Below are 22,544 nucleotides of genomic sequence, written 5' to 3' on the forward strand. Positions count from 1 at the left end.
AGTGCTGTTCTCACCCTGCCCTGCTCCGTAACTCGTAACGCCATGAGGCCAGCGCTGCTCTCAGCCCACCCTGCTCTGCCCGCCACTCTTCCTGCTGTCACTCTTCTGGCTCCTGTTTGCGTTTTGGCCTTTCCAGAAGCTGCACCCAAAAGCCTCCTACCTGGCAAGTGAAAAGCACAGGGCATGATTAAAGCAGCGAGTTCCAATCCATGTCCCGTCCACCTTGGTCTGGGGTTAGAGGTCAGTTGACTCATAACCACCCGGAGGATAGAGGGACAGTCATCACCACGGGGCTCTTATTCACTGAGTGCTACACCAGGCTGTTTTCAGCTTTACATGCCTTAATTTTCTCTAACCCTTTCAATGACTCGATGGTACAGACATGATTACCCACATTTTGCAAATGAGGAAAGAAGATCCCGCAGTTAGGAAAGGGCATAGCTAAGACGCAGCCCTTCTCCCTAGACTGTGTGTGTCTGTCACATCTCAGACACCAAACACGCCAAGTGAACAGAGGAACCGTAAGCAGGTCGGCTTCCATGGAGCAGAGGTCTGGGTGTGGAGGGACTGCTAGTGCATGGCGGGTGGTACCTGTCACTGCGAGTGTTCAGTGGAGGCCAGGGACAGGATTGTCTGGGAGGAAACCAGGGGTGACAGTCAGGATCATGGTGGCCAGCATGCATCAACCTGCTCTGCCTCAGACGGTACTGTCTATGCTGGGAGCAGAACACCATGCCCTGGGGCAACTTTTCCACCAGAGCTCCACTTCCCAACAAAGGTCGTGAGAACAATTGCATGAGGGGGCAAACTTTTAAAAAAACTCAAATGAACATCGTGAATGTGGCATCCAACATGTGGAGGCCACGGTCCTCATCGCTATGTGCCTCTGCACCTGCTCCTCCAGGCAGCATGGCTAAGCAGAGGGCTGTGAGGGAAGCTGTGCTATCTCTGCACAATCTCTGGTGGTCCCCCTCCAGAAACAGGGATAGGGGAAGGTGGGCTTGTTGACCACATCTGGGTGGTGACAGTTTGGGGCTGTTCCGGATAAAGCCACTGTGGGCAGTCATGGGCCAGCCTTCCTGTGAATGCAGGCGTCCCTCCTCTTGGATAGACATCGAGAGGGGAACTGCTGAGTCCAAGGACAGACATATCTTAGCCTTTAAGCAGCTTCCAAATACAGGTTATAACAGCTTGCATTGCATTCCTACTAATTTGAGAATTTCTATGTCCTCATCAAGAGTTGGTTTTATAGATTTTTTTTAATTTTAGACAATCTAGTGACATGAAGTGGTTGTTCTTTATGGTTTTGTGAATAAGGATGCTCAGCACCTTTGATGCCTTCATTGGCCATTTGTATATCTTTTTATGAAGTATCTGTTCAAAGTTTTTATACATTTTTGTGTGGGATTGCTTGCCTCTTTCCTTTTGGAGCACTATTGAGGTATAATTGACATACAATAAACAGTACAGGAGGCATGACAATGAACATGTCCGTCACCCTGAATACATCCTGGTGCTCCTGGAGACACTGCCCTCTCCCATCCCTGTCCACAGCTCCAGGCAATCCCGACCAGCTTTCTGTCCCTTATAACCCAGTTTGCATTTTCTACAGCTTTCCAAACTGGAATTATAACAATAGCTCCTCTTTTGTCTTTCGGTCAACAGAAATGAGACTCACTGTGCTGTTTCGTGCATCAACAGCTCGCTCCAGTTTATTACTGAGTAGCATTCCACTTTGTGGATCAAACGAAATTTCTTTGTCCATTCACTTTCTGATAGACATTTGGGTTTTTTCAGTTGTGGGCATTTACTATGAAAGCTACCATGAAGATACATGTGTAAATCTTTCAATGCACACATGCTTTCATTTATCTTGAGTAGAAGTGGGATGGAGGGATCACAGGCAAGTAGACATTTCACTTTTGAAGAAACTGTCAAGACGTTTTCCAAATCGTTGTTAATGTTTTACATTTCCACTGGTGGCATATGAGAGGTCCAGCTCCTCCACCTCCTTGCCAATACATAGGATGGTCAGTTGTTTGTTTTTTTTAATTTTAGCCATTCTTATAGGTTTGTAGTGGTATTTCACTGTGATTTCAATTTTCATTTCCATAATGAGGAATGATACTGAGTATTTTACATTAAATTGTTACTCATTTATCCTCTTTGGTGAAGTGTTTATTCAAATCTTTTTGCCCATTTTTTAAATTTCAATAGCTGTTGGGGTACATATGGTTTCGGTTACATGAATGAATTTAATAGTGGTGAAGTCTCAGATCTTAATGCACCCATCATCCAAGTAATGCACATTGTACCCAATATGTAGGGGTTTTTTTATCCCTCTCCCCTCCCACCCTCTCACTTCCGAGCCTCCAAAGTCCATTAGATCATTCTGTCTGCCTTTGCATACCCATAGCTTGGCTCCCACTTATAAGTAAGAACATAAGGTAATCAATTTTCCTTTGCTGAGTTACTTCACTTAGAATAATGGCTTCCAGCTCCATCTAAGTGGCTACAAGAGACATTATGTCATTCTTTTTCATGGCTGAGTAGTATTCCATGGTGTATATATATGCCAGGCTGGAGTGCAGTTGCACAATCTCGACTCACTGCAACCTCTGCCTCCCAAGTTCAAGTGATTCTCATCCTCCAGCCTCCTAAGTAGCTCAGACTGCAAGAACCTGCCACCACTCCTGGCTAAATTTTTGTATTTTCAGTAGAAAAGGGGTTTCACCATGTTGGCCAGGATGGTCTCGATCTCTTGACATCGTGATCCACCCGCCTTGGCACCCAAAGTGCTGGGATTACAGGTGTGAGCCACTGCATCTTTATCCACTCATCGGTCAATGGGCACTTAGACTGGTTCCATATCTTTGCAATTGTGAATTGTGCTGCAATAAACATATATCTACAGGTACCTTTTTGATATATTGATTTCTTTTCCTTTGGATACTCAGTAGTGGGATTGCTGGATCAAATGGTAGATCAACTTTTAGTTCTTTATGAAATCTCCATACTGTTTTCCATAGAGGTTGTACTAATTTAAATTCCCACCTGCAGTGGATAAGTGTTCCCTTTTCACCACAGTCATACCAACATCTATTGTCTTATGACGTTTTAATAACAGTCATCGTGTAGGAGTATGGCGGTATCCCATTGTGGTTTTAATTTGCATTTCCTTGATGATTAGCGATGTTGAGCATTTTTTTTCACGTTTGTTGCCCATTTGAATATCATCTTTTAAGAAATGTCTATTCATGTCATTTGTCCACTTTTTAATGGGATTATTATTTTTTCTTGCTAAATTATTTGCATTCCTTGTAGATTCTGTATGTTGGTCCTTTGTCAGATGCATAGTTTGCAAATATTTTCTCCCATTCTGTGGGTTGTCTGATAATTTCTTTTGCTATATGAAGCTTTTCAGTTTAATTAGGTCCAATTTATTTTTGTTTTAGTTGCATTTGCTTTTGGGGTCTTACCCATGAACTCTTTGCCTAGGCCCATGTCCAGAAGATTTTTTCCTAGTTAATCTTCTAGAAGTTTTATGGTTTCAGGTCTTAGATTTAAGTTGTTCATCCATCTTGAGTTGATTTTTGTATAAGGTAAGAGATAATGAGGTAGGAGGCAGAACTCAACTTCAGAGGCAGGGCTTGGTTACTGAACCAAATTGAGGACTAGTTAAAACAGAGCCAAGGAGGAAGCAGCTTTCCATAAGTCACACCCACCAATATGCCATGTCAGTTTACTCTTGCCATGGCAACACCCAGGAGGTACTGCCCCTTTCCATGGCAATGACCTGATGACCCAAAACTTACTACCCCTTCCCTAGAAATTTCTGCATAAACCACTCTTAATCCTCATGTAATTAAAAGTGGCTATAAATATGACTGCAAAGCTTCCTTGAGCTGCTACTCTCTGCCTATGGGGTAGCCCAGCATTGCAGGAGCAGTCACAGAGCTAAAACACTGCCAGAGCTATAACACTGCCTTTTCAATAACGTTGCTTTCTTCTATCTCCAGCTTGCCCTTGAATTCTTTCCTGGTCAAATCCGAGAACCCTGGTGGGCTAAGCCCCACTTTGGGGCTCCTTACCCTGCATCAATAGAGATCCAGTTTCATTCTTCTACACGTGGCTATCGAGTTTTCCCAAAACCATTTATCAAACAGGTGTTCTTTCCCCAGTTTATGCTTTTGTATGCTTTGTCGAAGATCAGTTGGTTCTAAGTGTTTGGGTTTATTTCTAGGTTCTTTATTCTGTTCCATTGGTCTATGTGTCTACTTTTCTACCAGTACCATGCTGTGTTGGTAACTCTAGCCTTGCAGTATACTTTGGAGTCAGGTAATGTGATGCCTCTAGATCTGTTCTTTTTGTTTAGGATTGCTTTGGCTATTTGGGCTATTTTTTGGTGCTATATGAAAATAATGTTGGTATTTTGATAGGAATTTCATTAAATCTGTAGATTGCTTTGAGCAGTGTGGCCATTTTCATGAAATTCTTCTAATCCATAAGCATGGTATATGTTTCCATTTGTTTGTGTCATCTACAATATATTTCAGCAATGTCTTGTAGTTCTCCTTATAGAGATCTTTTACCTCCTTGGTTAAGCATATTGATAGGTATTTCATTTATTTTTTGAAGCCCTTGTACAGGGGATTGAGTTCTTGATTTGATTCTCAGCTTGGTCATTCTTGGTGTACAGCAGTGCTACTGATTTGTGTACATTGATTTTGTAACCTGAGACTTTCCTGAATTCGTTTATCAAATCTAGGAGTCTTTTGGAGGAGTCTTTAGGGTTTTGTAGGTATAACATCGTATCACTGGCGAACAGCAATAGTTTGACTTCCTCTTTTCCAATTTGGATGCTCTTTATTTCCTTCTGTTTTCTGACTGCTCTGGCTAGGACTTCCAGTACTATGTTGAATAGAAGTGGTGAGAGTGGGCACCCTTGTCTTCTTTCAGTTCTCAGGGGGAATGCTTTCAACTTTTCCCCTTTCTGTATGATGTTGGTTGTGGGTTTGTCATATATGGTTTTTATTATTTTGAGGTAAGTCCCTTCTGTGCTGAGTTTGTTGAGAGTTTTTATCATGAAATGATGCTGGGTTTTATTGAATGCTTTTTCTGCATCTATTGAGATGATCATGTGGTGTATGTTTTTAACTGTCTATGTGATGTATCACATTTATTGACTTGCATGTGTTAAATCATCCCTGCATCCCTGGGATGAAACCTACTTGATCATGGTGTATTACCATTTTGATGTGCTGTTGGGTTCAGTTAACTAGTATTTTTTTAACTATACTTTAAGTTCTAGGGTACATGTGCATAACGTGCAGGTTTGTTGCATATGTATACATGTGCCATGTTGGTGTGCTGCACCCATTAACTCGTCATTTACATTAGGTATATCTCCTAATGCTATCCCTCCACCATACCCCCACCCCACGACAGGCCCTGGTGTGTGATGTTCCCCTTCCTGTGTCCAAGTGTTCTCATTGTTCAATTCCCACCTATGAGTGAGAACATGCGGTGTTTGGTTTTTTGTCCTTGCGATAGTTTGCTGAGAATGATGGTTTCCAGCTTCATCCATGTCCCTAAAAAGGACATGAACTCATCATTTTTTATGGCTGCATAGTATTCCATGGTGTATATGTGCCACATTTGCTTAATCCAGTCTATCATTGATAGACACTTGGGTTGGTTCCAAGTCTTAGCTATTGTGAATAGTGCCACAATAAACATACGTGTTCATGTGTCTTTATAGCAGCATGATTTATAATCCTTTGGGTATATACCCAGTAATGGGATGGCTGGGTCAAATGGTATTTCTAGTTCTAGATCCTTGAGGAATTGCCACACTGTCTTCCACAATGGTTGAACTAGTTTACAGTCTCACCAACAGTGTAAAAGTGTTCCTATTTCTCCACATCCTCTCCAGCACCTGTTGTTTCCTGACTTTTTAATGATCGCCATTCTAACTGGTATGAGATGGTATCTCACTGTGGTTTTGATTTGCATTTCTCTGATGGCCAGTGATAATGAGCATTTTTTCATGTTCCTGTTGGCAGCATAAATGTCTTCTTTTGAGAAGTGTCTGTTCATATCCTTTGCCCACTTGTTGATGGGGTTGTTTTTTTTCTTGTAAATTTGTTTGAGTTTTTTTGTAGATTCTGGATATTAGCCCTTTGTCAGATTAGTAGATTGCAAAAACTTTCTCCCATTCTGTAGGTTGCCTGTTCACTCTGATGGTAGTTTCTTTTGCTGTGCAGAAGCTCTTTAGTTTAATTAGATCCCATTTGTCAATTTTGGCTTTTGTTGCCATTGCTTTTGGTGTTTTAGACATGAAGTCCTTGCTCATGCCTATGTCCTGAATGGTATTGCCTAGGTTTTCTTCTAGGGTTTTTATGGTTTTAGGTCTAACATTGAAGTCTTTAATCCATCTTGAATTAATTTTTGTATAAGGTGTAAGGAAGGAATCCAGTTTCAGCTTTCTACATATGGCTAGCCAGTTTTCCCAGCATCATTTATTAAATAGGGAATGCTTTCCCCATTTCTTGTTTTTGTCAGGTTTGTCAAAGATCAGATGGTTGTAGATGTGTGGCATTATTTCTGAGGGCTCTGTTCTGTTCCATTGATCTATATCTCTGTTCTGGTACCAGTACCATGCTGTTTTGGTTACTTTAGCCTTGTAGTATAGTTTGAAGTCAGGTAGCGTGATGCCTCCAGCTTTGTTCTTTTGGCTTAGGACTGTCTTGGCAATGTGGGCTCTTTTTTGGTTCCATATGAACCTTAAAGTAGTTTTTTCCAGTTCTGTGAAGAAAGTCATTGGTAGCTTGATGGGGATGGCACTGAATCTATAAATTACCTTGGGCAGTATGGCCATTTTCACAATATTGATTCTTCCTATCCAGGAGCATGGGATGTTCTTCCATTTGTTTGTGTCCTCTTTTATTTCATTGAGCAGTGGTTTCTAGTTCTCCTTGAAGAGGTCCCTCACATCCCTTGTAAGTTGGATTCCTAGGTATTTTATTCTCTTTGAAGCATTTGTGAATGGGAGTTCACTCATTATTTGGCTCTCTGTTTGTTATTGGTGTCTAAGAATGCTTGTGATTTCTGCACATTGATTTTGTATCCTGAGACTTTGCTGAAGTTGCTTATCAGCTTAAGGAGATTTGGGGCTGAGACGATTGGGTTTTCTAAATATACAATCATGTCATCTGCAAACAGGGACAATTTAACTTCCTCTTTTCCTAATTGAATACCCTTTATTTCTTTCTCCTGCCTGATTGCCCTGGCCAGAACTTCCAACACTATGTTGAATAGGAGTCATGAGAGAGGGCATCCCTGTCTTGTGCCAGTTTTCAAAGGGAATGCTTCCAGTTTTTGCCCATTCAGTATGATATTGGCTGTGGGTTTGTCATAAATAGCTCTTATTATTTTGAGATACATCCCATCAATACCTAATTTATTGAGAGTTTTTAGCATGAAGGGCTGTTGAGTTTTGTCAAAGGCCTTTTCTGCATTTATTGAGATAATCATGTGGTTTTTGTCTTTGGTTCTCTTTATATGCTGGATTATGTTTATTGATTTGCATATGTTGAACCAGCCTTGCAAAGAAAAGAATTTTCAACCCAGAATTTCATATCCAGCCAAACTAAGCTTCATAAATGAAGGAGACATAAAATCCTTTACAGACAAGCAAATGCTGAGAGATTTTGTCACCACCAGGCCTGCTCTACAAGAGCTACTGAAGGAAGCACTAACCATTGGAAAGGAACAACCAGTACCAGCCACTGCAAAAACATGCCAAATTGTAAAGACCATCAATGCTAGGAAGAAATTGCATCAACTAATGAGCAAAATAACCAGCTAACATCGTAATGACAGGATCAAATTAACACATAACAATATTAACCTTAAATGTAAATGGGCTAAATGCTCCAATTAAAAGACACAGACTGCCAAATTGGATAAACAGTTAGCTAGTATTTCGTTGAGGGTTTTTGCATCTATGTTCATTGGGGATATTGGTCTATAGTTTGCTTTTGTTCATTATTTTATCCCTGATTTTAGTATCAGAGTGATACTGGCTTCATAGAATTAGTTAGGGAGGATTCTCTCTTCCCTGATCTTTTGGAATAGTTTCAGTAGAATTGGTACCAATTCTTTGAGTGTCTGATATAATTCAGCTGTGAATCCATCTAGTCCTGGGCTTTTTTTGTTGTTGGCAATTTTTTAAGTTACTGATTCAATCTCACTGCTTGTTATTAGTCTGTTCAGGGTTTCTATTCCTTCCTAATCTAGGAGGATTGTATGCCTACAGGAATATATTCATGTATTCATTTCTTCTAGATTTTCTAGTTTGTGTGCATAGAAGTGTTCATAGTAGTCTTGAATGATCTTTTGTATTTCTGTGGTATAGTTGAGCTTATTTGAATCCTCACTCTTCATTTCTTGAATTAATCTAGCTAATGGTCCATCAGTTTTGTTTACATTTTCAAAAAACCAATTTTTTGTTTCATTGATCTTTTGTATTTCTTTCTTTCTAATTGATTTAGCTCTGTTCTGATCTTTGTTATTTCTTTTCTTCTTCTATTTTTGTATTTAGTTTGTTCATATTTCTCTAGTTACTTGGTGTGTGACATTAGGTTGTCAATTTGGGCTCTATCAGACTTTCTGATGTAGGCATTTAGCACTGTGAACTTTCCTCTTAGCATTGCTTTTGCTGTATCCCAGAGGTTTTGATAACTTGTGTCACTATTATCATTCATTTCAAAGAATTTGTAAACTTCCATCTTGATTTCATTGTTAACCCAAAAATCACTGAGGAGCATATTTTTTGATTTCCATGTAATCTGTATAGCTTAAAAAATTCCTTTTGGAATGGATTTCTAGTTTTATTCCACTGTGGTCTGAGAAGATACTTGACATAATTTTAATTTTAAAAAAATTATTGAGACTTGTTTTGTAGCCTAGTATACGGTCTTTTTTGGTTCATTACTTTTTCTTCTAAAAAGATGGGATACACGTGCAGAATGTGCAGGTTTGTTACATATGTATACGTGTGCCATGGTGGTTTGCTGCACCTATTGACTTGTCCTCCAAGTTCCCTCCCGTCTCCCCCCAACCCTCAACAGGCCCTGGTGTGTGTTGTTCCCCTCGTGTCCATGTGTTCTCACTGTTCAACTCCCACTTATAAGTGAGAACATGCAGTGTTTGGTTTTCTGTTCCTGTGTTAGTTTGTTGAGGATGATGGCTTCTAGCTTCATCCATGTCCCTGCAAAGGACATGATCTCATTCCTTTTTATGGCTGCATAGTATTCCATGGCGTATATGTACCACATTTTCTTCATCTAGTCTATTTTGGAGAATGTTCCATGTGCTCATGAGGGGAATGTATATTCTGCAGTTCTTGGTTAGAATTTTCTGTAAATATCTGTTAGATCTATTTGTTCTAGAGTGTAGATTAAGTCCACCGTTTCCTTGTTGACTTTCTGTCTCAATGATCTGTCCTGTACTGTCAGTGGAGTATTGAGGTCCCCCAGTGTTGGCATGTTGCTGCCTATCTCACTTCTTACATCCGGCAGTAATTGTTTTATGAATCTGAGAGCTCCAGCATTTGGTGCATATAAATTTAGAATTGTAATATCTTCTTGTTAGATTGGCCTTTTTATCATTTAATGACCTTGTCTCTTTTTACTGTTGTTGCTTTAAAGTCTGTTTTATTTGATATAAGAATGCCCCTGCTCACTTTTGGTTTCCATTTGCATGGAATATCTTTTACTACCCCTTTACCTTAACTTTATATGCATCTTTATGTGTTAGGTGAGTCTGTTGAAGATAGCAGATATTTGGTTTGCGTCTTTGTATCCATTCTGCCAATCTGTTATATTTTAAATGGAGCATTTAGGCCATTTACATTCAACACTAATATTGAGATATGAGATATTGTTCCAGTCATCATGGAGACAGGAAGTGTGGCTTTCAGACCACATCTATCCCAGTCCAGCAGCAAAGCCAGCCAGCCTCCCAGATCCTGTGCTTGTGGCTGCAGCGTGCTTCCCCCTCCCACCGTGTTATTGCCAAGGGAGTTTGTCCCCACTCGAGATTAGATTGCAGATTTCAGTTGGGAGCTTCTCTCAACCTGTGGCCACTGACTGTGTTGGCTGCCAGACTTCCGCAAGGTCCCCTGTGAGGCAGAATGGCTTCCCCAATCCATGCTGGAGACCGGGAATGCACACAGGGCTCTTCCTGCTGCTTCTCCTACTTTATATTCTCCACTGCTCCCTAAATCAGGGTAGGGTTAAGGTCCCGTCCCCATGGGCTGAATTCCCCAGTGGGGATGCATATCTCAGAGGCAGTGTCTTCCCCTCACACTGTGGGGCTTACAGTTCTCTGCTTGGCTAACAGTGTAGGCTGCAGCCTGCCACTTCTTTCAAAGGTTCTGTGGTTTCTTTCAGTTTTTCTGTCAAGTTCTGGTGTTGCTTCTTGGAAAAAAGTTTACAGTGTGAATCTTTACACACTATTTTGTCTTTCCAAGTGGGAGAGGCATGCTAACACTGCTTCCAATCCACTGTCTTGAAAAAAAAAAAAATGCCTGTTTTTAATGTGCTGCTTTTTATTTTAGTTTTTAGAGATTTTTATACATTCTGAAATTTTTTATCTTAAAAAGTACTATTTGCAAGTATTTTTCTAAGTCTGTGGCTTGTCTTTTCCTTCTTTTGTGTGTCTTTTGAAGAAGTGTCTTCTTTTGAAGAAGAAAATTTTTAAATTTTGACAAAGTTCTAGTTATCAATGTTTTTTTTAAGGATTGTGTTTTTGTGTCATATTGATACTAATTTGGAGGTAATTTCCACCTTAACACTACTGAGTCTTTAGACACATGACCATGCATATATCACCATTAATTTGTCTTATTTTTCTCATCAATGTATTGTAGTTTTCATTGTACATTGTCTTACACATATTTTAGATTCAACCTTAATTAGTTCATAATTTTTGATGCTACTATAAATGATATTTTTAAAAATTCATATTTGTTGCTAGTATAGAGAAATAAATTAATTTTTGTGTGCTGACTTTGCACTCTATAGCATTGTTATATTTACTAGTTTTAGTAGCTTTTCTGTAGGTTCTACCAAATTTTTGACAAAGGTTATCATGTAATCTGAATGCTTCTCATTTCTTCTTGTTTTATTGCACTGGCTAAGATCTTCAATGAAACAGGCGGTGGATCACCTCAGGTCAGGAGTTCGAGATCAGCCTGGCCAACATGGTGAAACCTGGTCTCTACTAAAAATGCAAAAATTAGCCAGACATGGTGGCGGGTGCCTGTAATCCCAGCTACTCAGGAGGCTGAGGCAGGAGCATCACTTGAACCCAGGAGGCAGAGGGTTGCAGTGAGCTGAGATTGTGCCACTGCACTCCAGCCTGGGCAAGAAGAATGAACTTCCATCTCAGAAAAAAAAAAAAAAATCTTCAATGCAATGTTGAATAGAAGAGGTAAGAGCAGACATCCTTGTCTAATGCCAGATTTTAAATGGAAAGCATTCAGCCCTTCACCATTTGATGTAATCTTAGATGTAAGTTTCCGTCATGGATGGATGGATGCTGGGTTTTGCCAAATGCTTTTTCCAGTATCTACTGAGACCATCACATGGTCTGTGTTACTATGGTGAGTTATGTTGGTTTATGTTTAAATCTTTGACATACCCTGCATATCTGGGATAAATCTGCCTTGATTATGATGCAGTATTCTTTTTTATATATTGTTGAATTTGATAAAAATTGTTTAGAATTTTTGTTTCTATATTTCTGAAGAATAATAATCTGCACTTCTCTTTTAAAATCTTTCTCTGTATGATTTTGATCTGTTGGTATTTGTTGACACTTATTTTATGGTCCAGCATTTGATCTAGTTTGGGAAATATTCTATATAACATACTTAAAAAGAATGTGTGTTTAGCAGTTTTTAGGCGTATCATTCTATAAACATCACTTAGCTTAGATTGGTTAATGCTGTGGTTCAAATCTTCTCTATCCTTACTGATACTTTATCTATTTGTTTAATCAGTTACTGACAGAGGAGAGTTTCAATCACTAATGATCATGATCGACCTGTATGTTTCTCTCTTTAGTATTCTCATATGTTTCCTTTATGTATTTGAAGCTCTGAAATTGGTTCATAAAATTTTTCTATAGCATCTTGATGAATTAACCATTTAGTCATCATAAAGTGTCTCTATCACAAATAACACTATTAGTCTTGAAGTCCACTCTGTCTAATATTAACATGACCACACCAGCTTTCCTGCCTTTCGAGTTTCCATCATACACATTTTCCGTCCTTTGGGTCTAAGTTCCTTCTTTGTCCGGGCTGGGATCTGGGCTCCAGTGAGACTCAAGATCCCTTTATGCTCTGCACTCAGCCGCCAGGTTTCTGAACCATGGGGGAGCTCTCTCTGCTTTATGGTCCAAGTGTCAGTTTGTGAGTTTCTGAAACTCTCAGTCCCACCCTGGCTTTCTGCACCCTTAGAAAGATGCCACAGATCTTTTTCCACCATGCTTCCTCGTCCCCAGCCTTCAGAAGGCCACGTGGGGCCCTCCGTAGAGGCCTGGTGCTCCCTGGCAGGATTCCTCCCAGCCCCTCCCTCCTCCACTCCTGGTGCCCCATCTCACATACTCAGCGAGAGCCCACAGGAAAGAGGTGGGGGTGCAGACACTTGCTCTGCACAGCCTGTCTCTCAAATCGGTTCCACGCACCTCAAGAGCGTCTTAAAATTTAGGCCGAATTCTCCCCACTTCCTGTGACTGGCTTCTGCTTATTCCACTGCAATGCGCATGAAAGAAGCTGTGGTCTCCTCTCCCTGGAATGGGTTCATCCATCCCTTTCTGGAATGCAGTTCATCCTCTTTTCCTGTGTCCTCAGCTCTGGCGGATTTCTCCTGGGGCTCAGTGGTGCTGTTGGGGTGGGAGGGGGATAGTCTCCTGGCAGATTTCTCCTGGGGGCTCACTCATGTGGTTGGGGTGGGAGGGGAATGGGCTCCTGACATTCTGCACCCTACGTCCATCATACACCTGCAGGAGGTGCCTCCTGGTCGTCCCCCAAGGCCGTCCTCTCGGAAAGCCTGCCTGGGCCACCTACTCCCTCTGGCATGACCACGCCTCGGCCCACCTGCACCCTCTGTCAGGAGCCCGCCTGGGCCACCTGCCCCCTCTGGCATGAGTGCGCTTTTACTTTCCGTGTTCCCTCCATCACAGCACTTGCTTTAATTTTTTAATTGTATTTTTTGCTTGTTTGTTTTCTCCCTCCTACCCAGTAAAACTGTAAAATCCTAAAGGGCAGAAACTAACTTTCCTTAACCATTTCATTAACCCTGCACCATTTCTTGTATGTTAAATATGTTTTTTAAACATTTCCAAAATAAATCTGCTAGTTAATGGTATTGGTAAGTAATGAATTTCTGACTAAACCTCCTCAGTAACACAGAGTGGACAGGGAATTTATGGTGTTCTGCATGATGAGTTCAAGGACCGTGAACTGGTGCTACTGTAGTCAATAAAACAGGAAGCATTACCACCCTCACAATGCAGACGTCATAACGACACCTTGATTTAGTGATCAATAAGTGCTCGATTAGTTTAAACAAGGAGAAAGCTCTGAGTCATCTCACTAATGAACAAAGGAAAGTGCATGATTTTATTCCCAGTGGAATAAAATAAAATAAAATAATTCTGTTATGACGTCACCAGCATGAAGGCCCTGAAAGGCAATATGTTTAGGATATTTCTCCGTCTACGCTAGAGTTTCATTTTTGATGATGGATACATAGAAAACAATGATTTATAAAATAATTCACAAGAAGTTGATTATACCTTGAAAGATCATCAGTACATAAAGCTTAAATTTCCAATTAAAATATTTCATCAGCTAAGAGGAGAGGGGAAAAGCCGCGGTCCAGATCTCTAAGTCCCTATATTTACGGGGCAGCAAAATCTGCACGGCAGCGCTGCAGCCTCCGGTCATGCACTTCCTGCGCTTATTCAGTCTTTGTTCATTAGCGAGATGACTAAGAGCTTTGTCCTCATTTAAACACTGGACAGAAAAGAAAATGAGTTCTCGATTTTCATGCATTTTTTTAAATTCTGAGAAGCATCTATCTTAACAAAGAAGAAAAATAAGCCAAAATGCCACCAAGTGCTCATTTTCTGAATAACCGTTTGACGGCTGTGCTAAATGTCTGTGTGCTGGAATGACCACGGAACTCATTAATTCAAACTGGGACACCTCCGAGTGGGAAAGAATGACTTCCTGATAATTATGCTGAGTAACAGTAGAGACCAGCACTGCGAGGCCGACCATCGTGTGTGGGAGGTTCCAAGGTGACAGAGCCAAACTTATCAGAAGGTGGACCCTGGCTGCTGGTGGAATATTTGACATGAGCGGTGCCCACCCCCCTCTCCCATTCCTATTTCTTGAAGTGGAGAGCAGGCAAGATGGGCCAGTGGTGGAAGATGCCCCTCCCCCATGCACCCAGCAGCCCTGGGGAGGGGCAGTGTCGGGGGACGCACCCCAAGAGATCAACCCCCAATGGCCCCGTCACGAGCTCCCAACAGAAGGGATGTTCTAGTGCAGAGGCAGCCACCACACTTGCCCGCTGTACGGGGAAGGCCACCACGCTCGCCCCCAATGGGGAAGGCCGCCACGCTCGCCCGCTGTATGGGGAAGGCCGCCACGCTCGCCTGCTGTATGGGGAAGGCCGCCACGCTCGCCCCGTGTATGGGGAAGGCTGCTTCCAGAGCACTCCAGGGCGTGTGTTGAGAATGCTAGTGCTGGAATCCTGGTGCAGTAAGCCAGGAATGGAAAGACTTCAGTAAATACAACTGGTTAGTGTGACGAGGCCACGGGCCCTTTGGCCTGATGAGCACTGAGCTGCTGAGTCCAGCAGAGCCACTGAGCACCTGGAGAGCGTCCCAGGACATGCAGCACACTGTGCTCGGCCTAGGAAGGCATCCTGTCTCTGGCAGGAACTTGCTTTCCCCAGGGGCTGCTATGAGCCATCTCATGGGGCAGCACTACGACACCTCCCAATGGCTCATAGCACGAATTGCCCAATATCCACCAAAGACCTTCACTCTCAACGAGTTTCTGCAACTTGCTACAGTTCGTTTCTAATGTGTGGATGTCGCGGCTGCTTGGCCGACCTCGCGTCCAGCTGCTGAGGGCAGGGAAGCACTGCAGGCACTCAATTTACCCTGGAGGAGAATCCATGCTGCCCCTTGTCCCACAAGCAAATTCCATTCTAACTCTGACTCTTTTACTTTAGTGCTAGGGCTATTTAATAAAATAACCGAAACCGAAGGAGGAGCATGATGATGGGTTCAAAATGGAACAACTGAGGCTCCCATTGAATGAAACCAAATGCTGTTTGCAGGTGATGACTCGCTCACTGGCCCATCCGAGGCGCACTGGATGAGCCTCCAAGGCTACGCTCCTGCCTGTCTCTATTCAGTAGCCCGTGAAGAGGGACCTTGGACATCAGTCTCGGTGAGCACGCCACCGTCAAGTCAGGGGGGAAAGACGGGAAACCGCTTCACAGAAAAGTGTCAACTGATTTCCTTTCACTCAAATTTCTTCAGAGTCTCTGAAACTTTTAATGACGCCACCCCTTTCCCTCGTATGTTACTAAAACCATCTCTGGACTGCACGTGGGTTACTTTACTGGTTGTTCACTTCCAGCGTCTGGGGACGTGATGTCACGGCCCCGTTACAGAAGCCTGAAATCTCACAGCAGCAGTGGAGGCACAGCACAGGGCCCCACAGCCCTTCCGATAAAAGCACAACGGGGCAGAGGAGGACAAAGCAATGATTTCAGAGCTGGAGGTGCTAAATTACCAACGTTCAAGAGGGTGGGAGAAATGCCAGTTTCCGCCATGCTGTGCTGAGACCTGCTCTGCGGTGCCGAGGCACAGGTGTGCGGAGGGAATATGTTTGCCAGCGTCCTGGCGCCCTCTGATTCCTCTCATCAGAGTCGGAGACCTCCACTGAGCCTAGTTTCAAACTCTTGACCTAATTTCCATTTCATGTTTTAAAGATTACTTTATCAACGATAGTTACGGTTACAGCTACTCCTGACTGGGCACTCCATGAGGAGCCTCACACGTGGCTCTCACGACGTCTCCAGGGCCACTACCCCCCGTTTACATCTGAGGACTCGAGGCACAGAAGCTGAGCAGCTTCCCCTGGCCCCAGGGCAGTGGGTGGAGGAGCCTCTGACCCAAGGACAGAGCTGCATGAAATCCACCTTCTGCATCCACAAAATCCAGCAGAATGTCTGGCACACCAAAGGTGCTTAGTTGCTCTCAGTTAATGAATAACAACTTTAAATTTAGCATGTTTAAAATAGTGTTAAGTGGACCAGACCCTCTAGGGTTAGGCTCAGAGAGGCTCCCACAGGCTCCTGGAAGGCTTTAGGGCATGTTTCTCAGGCCAGCCAGTGGTCCTGATGGGAGGTGGGCCTGGCACAGCGCAGGGCTGGGATTGGCCTCTCATTGTGAGCCTAACCCTAGAGGGGGACCTGGGGCCCACCGAGCCCCATGACCCTGCACTTCCACAAGGGCTGAAGACCCCCACCCTCCACCATGAGGGGTGATTTCAACCAACCAGGAAACACAGTCCATGATCAGGGAAAACACGAATATGGCCCAGGTGCCACTGGGCGCTCCTGAGCAGCCTCTCAACAGTGGCCTGTGGGTCTGGCGCCCCGTGGCCCCTGCATGGCTCTGGGCCAGCATCAGGGCTCTGTTTGGCGGCCGTGGACAGCCTGGCTTCTGCATTCAAACATTATTGTGACACCCTCCTGAACAGAGGCAAGGCCACAGCAAAGACAGCTGCCCAGGAGCTGCCCTCAGAAAGGCTCCAGAGAACCATGGGGCCAAGGCTGGGCCTTCCCTGAGCACCACCTGCTAAGACACAGAAGTGCCTCAGCTTCCTCACCTGCCTGCAACGAACGTGCCGCCTTGTGGGGCCAACTTCTGTGGAAACTCACCCTGTGGTTCCCACGCTTGGTGCAATGTTCCAGCAAGCCCCTAAGCTGGCCTCGGACTGAGCTTAGCGGCCACGTGTCCTCTGGGAGGACTCTACCTTTCGAGGTCTGTGGGGGTTGCCCAGAGTTAACTTAAGTCATTTCAATGGCTCGATGGCAGGAACATAATAGAAACTGGGCCCACATTGCTTCCCACACATATCCCAGGGCCACAGCTCCTGGTGAGGCCCCAGAGGAGTCCAAGAGGATGCAGAGGGTCCTCAGACTTTCCTGTCTCACACCAGCACGGCTTCCATCTTAGAAGGGAAAGTGTGTCAAATTAGAGCTGATGTAACTAACGTTTGGCAGAAAAGGAGTGTGTGAGCGTTGCCATCAAACCCCCAAGGTCCCCAGGGCCATCCTGGGCCTCAACACCTGGTCCAAAATCCTATCCCAGGAAGCTGGTGGGGCTGGGCTCCAAAGGTGATTTCTGCAGCTCTCATCCCTCCCTCTTTCCAGGCAATGTGGGACCTGTGAACTCTGGCCTAACAAGTCATCATAAAAATCATGCCTGCTTTTCCATTTACAAAATCTACTGAGATTCCTAATTCCGTGTCCTTAAGATGTCGAGTGGGCTTCGCATATTGAAGGGTGTTGAGTGGCTCTGTGATGCAGGTCCTTGCAGCTCCCGCCGGCCCTGCATAAGCACTCCTGGGGTTCGCCTCCGAGCCTGTCTGGGGTCTGTGTGCCCAGGGCATCACCTTGTGTTCTGGTGCCCAGACCCTCATGCCCACAGGCAGACGGAGCCCTTATGCTGCCCTGGGCTGCCCCCGGGGCGGGCTTCAGGGAGCAGGAGCTTTCCTTGGACGCAGTAGTTGCACGTGGTGCCCCCTAATTCCAGCCATGTTCAGGGCCCCTCAGTCTCCCTCAGTCGGGTTTCAGTGTCCACTGCTGTCCCAGGTCCCTTCCCAAAGGGTGACGAGCAGCCACCTATCTCCTCTACCTCCCTGGTGTTTGTCTGTGGTTTAAAGGGTGGGCTTTCTGGAGTCACAACACCTTGTCCCAAGAAAGATCCTACAGAGCCTCACCCTGAGGACTAAGCGTTTGTGGGGGTGGCTGGACTAGGAGCAGGTGTCACTCTAAGGGGCCCCAGGAACACTGAAGCCCTGTTCGCAGGATGCCCGCTGGCCCAGGAAACAGGCGCAAAGTCAAGAGGAGCCAGTGACCGAGGAAACACGCCCAGGTACCTGCACCCTGGAGGAAAAGCCAACCCCGGCCTGGGGAGGAAGTGGAAGGGTCACCTCAGCAGGGGGTCTGTCCTGTGCCGTGTGGGTCCTGGCGAGCACGTCTGAGGCCGGGGCCTGAGACAGGGCCTCCAGGAAGGGCAGGTGGCGTCGGAGGGCCTTGGCCAGGGCAGCACCGCCCTCCCGGCTGTACCTCCTCTCGCTGCCAACGCTGTGTTTTGAGGGCCTGAAAAAGCAAAAGAAACCAGACATCAACCACATGTTTGCTGGTGCCCGGAGCTGCCCTGTCCCCTGTGGTGCCTGGGTGCTTGCGAGGGGCTGGGAGCTAGGCTCAGTGGCCGGCCTGGCCTTGCTGCTCTGTGAACATGGGTTTGAACTTCTCCCAGGCCCCCGAGCCTGTGTCTGGCCCAAGGATGGCCAACAGCACCTGCCTCGTGGTTGTGGGGATGGACGAATGACCCCTGCTGAGAGCTGAAGACAGGAAACAAAAGCAACACGCGGGAAACAAGGTGAGGGGAGAAAGGGAGGAAGCTGCAGGCGCTGGCTGCAGGCTCAGCAAGAATTCTCCAGGTGGCGGAGGCAGCCAGAGGCCGGGTGGGCATGGGGGGCCCAAGACTTGGCATGGCTTCTGCTGGGTTTGTGGGTAGACCAAGGAAGGTGGCGGCCCAGAAGCTGAAAAAGGCAGGAACCAGGTTCTCGCCTGATAAATGTGCACTATTTTAGGCCTTAGGTTGATGTACTTCACCGCAGCCTCGGGACGTCCATGCAGTGCTCTCAGCCCCTCCACTGCAGTCCCTGCTGTTAAACAGTGATTCACGCACTGCCATCAGTGCACGCACACCATGCAGGGCAGGGACGCCTGAGGCTAGGACAAACACATAAGACGCTTCCCGTGGGCAGACACACATGGTGCCCACCCTGCTGTGGGCGGCAGGGGTAGGGCCAGCGAGGACAAGGCCAAGAACCAGGCACGGCTGGCCAGGGGCCCCGCAGGACAGCTGCATGCTAAAGGCATAAATCCAGGAGGCAGCTGGACATGTCAGCCACATGTGGCCCCCACTAATGATGCTCAGGGTCCCTGAGAAAGCGGCCACTTCCCAGTGGGGCCCCCATCACCAGCTTGTGCAGCCACACGGAAAGGAAGAGCAGAACCAGGGAGATTCACTGGAAAAGTCACGGTAATGCCCAACAGGCCCCTGCAGAGACAGAGTCAGGACTCCCCATGTTTATGGGGAGCCCTGGTGGAGGCCTGGGCATGGGGGGAGGACATCCGTGGCCCCCCGAGCCTGCGCCCTGTCCCCCTTTACCCTCAGCTGTGGCAGAGAGCTTGCCTGAGCCACGGGGCAGCATCTCAGCCTGGGACACAATGGGCATGGCCTTCCTACCTGCCCAGCTCACCTGCAGACTCTGCCGATGGTCTCTGCGCCCAGGACTCAGCCGCCCAGAGCTTTACAGCCCCCACGGAGGCCTTTGCTTTTTTGCACATGACCAAAAGGGCCCAGAGCATGCTCCTAAATAACGAAGAGAATTCCCATAGGAGACGCCTCTACCAGCCAGGATTAAGAACACCTGCGTGAGTGACTGCACCCCCCCCCCCCACCCCCCTTCCAGCAAGGCTCCGTCTCAACAACAACAACAAAAAGGAATATAATGTGAGGCCGGCACGGGGGCTCGCAGCTATAATCCTGGCACTTTGGGAAGTGGAGGTAGGAGGGTCACTAGAGCCCAGGAACTTGAGGCTGCAGTGAGCTATGATGGCGCCGCTGTGCTCCAGCCTCAGGCAACAGAGGAAGACCCTGTTTCAAAAAAAAAAAAAAGTGTGTGTGTGTGTGCGCGCGCACATGTGCATGTGTGAGTTTATGTGTGTGTGTGTGAGTGTGTGAGGGGTGTGAGTGCGTGTGCGCGTGTCTGTGTTTGTGAGTGCGTGTGTCTGTGCGCCTGCACGCACACGCCATGCTTCTAATAAAATGCAAAGATTTCGTAGACTTGGAATTTAGACACAGACCAAAGAGCTTTCAATTCTGATTATTTTTCATTTGTATAAATTAATTGAGTGCCTCATTTATGCCTATAAAAGAACGGGCATCACTATTAAAAAGATGGGCCAGTCTGGGGGCCCATGCTGCCTGGCTCTGCTGCCCATAGACAAGAGCAGGGCCCTTCGTGAACCTGCCGCCCTCAGCAACGCTCCCAAATCCCCTTCCCGCTGAGAGCCATGCTCAGTCATGACCCATCACTTCAGGTCCGACTTGTGCTGCAGTGGACGGTCCAGACACCACAGGCCCCGGCGCCATGCCCCACTGCCAGCACAAGACTCAGGCCTCCCTCATAACAGGCTTTGCAGGTGCGGTCAGCTGCCATCTGCTTCTCTCAGGCCAGGGAGAGGCTAGGTCCGAGCTGGAGGCAGGTACTTTCCTGAGCGCCCAGGCACTAGCTGCCTCAGATCCCTGGGGCATGGCTCTGCCTTGGCCTTCTCAACACCTAACTCTAGATCCTCGTTAGGGCCAGAAGACAGAATTACAGCTATTGTATAACAGTCACGTTTAACTGACCACAGGTTGCCTCCAAGGGACATCACACCACTTAACATATGAAATACGAGCCTTAAATAGATACTTGCAATTCTCCCTCCAGCTCTGATGCAGGTGTTGACATGAATTCTGTTGACAGCCATGTTATCAACCTCACAATACACTTTCATCATTTTTGTTTAAACAATCAACTTCTTTAAATGTGGTTTAAGTGACAGGAAAACACCGTCTATCGATTGATGCAGTTGCCTTTGCGTGCTCTCTCATTTATTTCCATCTGGCACCTTTCCCTTCCGCCAGAACGGTGGCTTTACCAGCCCTGGCCATGGAGCTCCGTGGGAGATGACGTCCTTCAGCGTCTATATTTCTGAGAAAGCCATAATTTTACCTTTGTATCTGAAGGATACTTCCATGGGATATGGAATTCTGGGTTGATGTTTTGTTTTGTTTTTTCCTTTCAGTACTTTAAAAATGCTTTCCATCATCTTCTGGCCTGGAGCATTCTCAAGGAGAAACCTGCAGTGGCCTTCATCATCTCATCTCTCTATGAAATGCACCTTTTTTTCCTCTGACTGCTTTTAAGGTTGGCTTTTTATCATTGGTTTTGAGAAATTTGATTATGATATTTCTTAGTCATCATGTTTCTTTTTTAGGGGGCTCATTGAGCTTTCTGGGTCTATGAGTTTATCATTTTTATCATATTGAAACAATTTTCCTCATTATTTCTTCAAATGATTTTTCTGTTCCTGTCTCTCCCACCTTGGGACTCCAGTTATACAGATATTTGGCCTTTAGACGTGTCCCACAGCTCACTGGTGTTTTTTATTTTTTTAATTATCCTTCCTTGTTTCCTTATGGATAGTTCCTATTGCTGTGTCTTCAAGTTCACTAATATTTTCTACCACAGTGTCTAATCTGCTATTCATTCCACCCATGGAATTTTCCTGTCTCCTACTTACTGTGTCTGTGTCAGTTCTGTGTCTACACTGATGAATTTATGAGTTGCATTTTCCTGCTCCTTTTCATGCCAGATAATCCATGTCTATATACTCACACTGTGAATTTTACCTTATTGGGTGATGGACATTTGCATTCCCATAAATATTATTTACCTTTGCTCTGGCATTCAGTTAAGTTGCTTGGGACCAGTTCAACCCTCTCAGTTCTTACTTTTAAGTCTTGTTTGGCAGTATCAGAGCAGCAATTATCTATGACAAATTACTCCCCACTACTAAGACAGGACTCTGTGGGCATTCTACCCAATTATCTGGAAATTATGAGGTTTGCAAGTCTGACAGGTTTGAAGAGGCACTACGTCGCATCCTGTGTGAATGTCAGATACTGTTTGCTCTCATTTTTTTGGATGGTTCTTTTCCCTCATAGACACAAGATCATCAGTGATCTACCAAATCCTCAGCAGTGGCTGAAAATCTCCAGGGCTCTCTGTACACTCTTCTCTTTTATACTCTGACCTGTGAACTCAAGCTGCCTTGGTTTCCCCAGACCTTCAGCTCTGTCTCGTCAACTCTGGCAGGCCGCTGAGCACCACTGTCCCTGAGGCAGCTGGGGGCAAGTGTCATCACCACACAGCTGCGTCCCCTCCCGAAATGGCCCTCCACCATGGGGGTCTGCCTCACCCACGTTTATACCCCATCTGGGGAGGTCTGCATCCCACACTGGTCCCCAGCCCCTGAGGAGGGGTCAGTGCTCCTGAGGCCTCTGTCGTGACCACACTGAGTCCAACCTCT

At 45.5% G+C, this 22,544-nt stretch overlaps 1 protein-coding gene across 4 annotated transcripts in view; it reads right to left on the minus strand.

Moving 5' to 3' along the window:
- Positions 1-22,544, minus strand: part of PTPRN2 (protein tyrosine phosphatase receptor type N2) — a 998,301-nt gene that overhangs the window by 614,137 nt on the left and 361,620 nt on the right. For all 4 annotated transcript variants that reach the window (XM_003281603.4, XM_004090276.3, XM_012512304.2 and 1 more), the window contains one exon: positions 18,323-18,491. In XM_003281603.4, the coding sequence (XP_003281651.2) occupies positions 18,323-18,491 (169 nt within the window). The remainder of the gene's footprint in view (positions 1-18,322; positions 18,492-22,544) is intronic.

The sequence above is a fragment of the Nomascus leucogenys genome, chromosome 13, assembly GCF_006542625.1.
Source record: "Nomascus leucogenys isolate Asia chromosome 13, Asia_NLE_v1, whole genome shotgun sequence".
Taxonomy (NCBI): Eukaryota; Metazoa; Chordata; class Mammalia; order Primates; family Hylobatidae; genus Nomascus; species Nomascus leucogenys.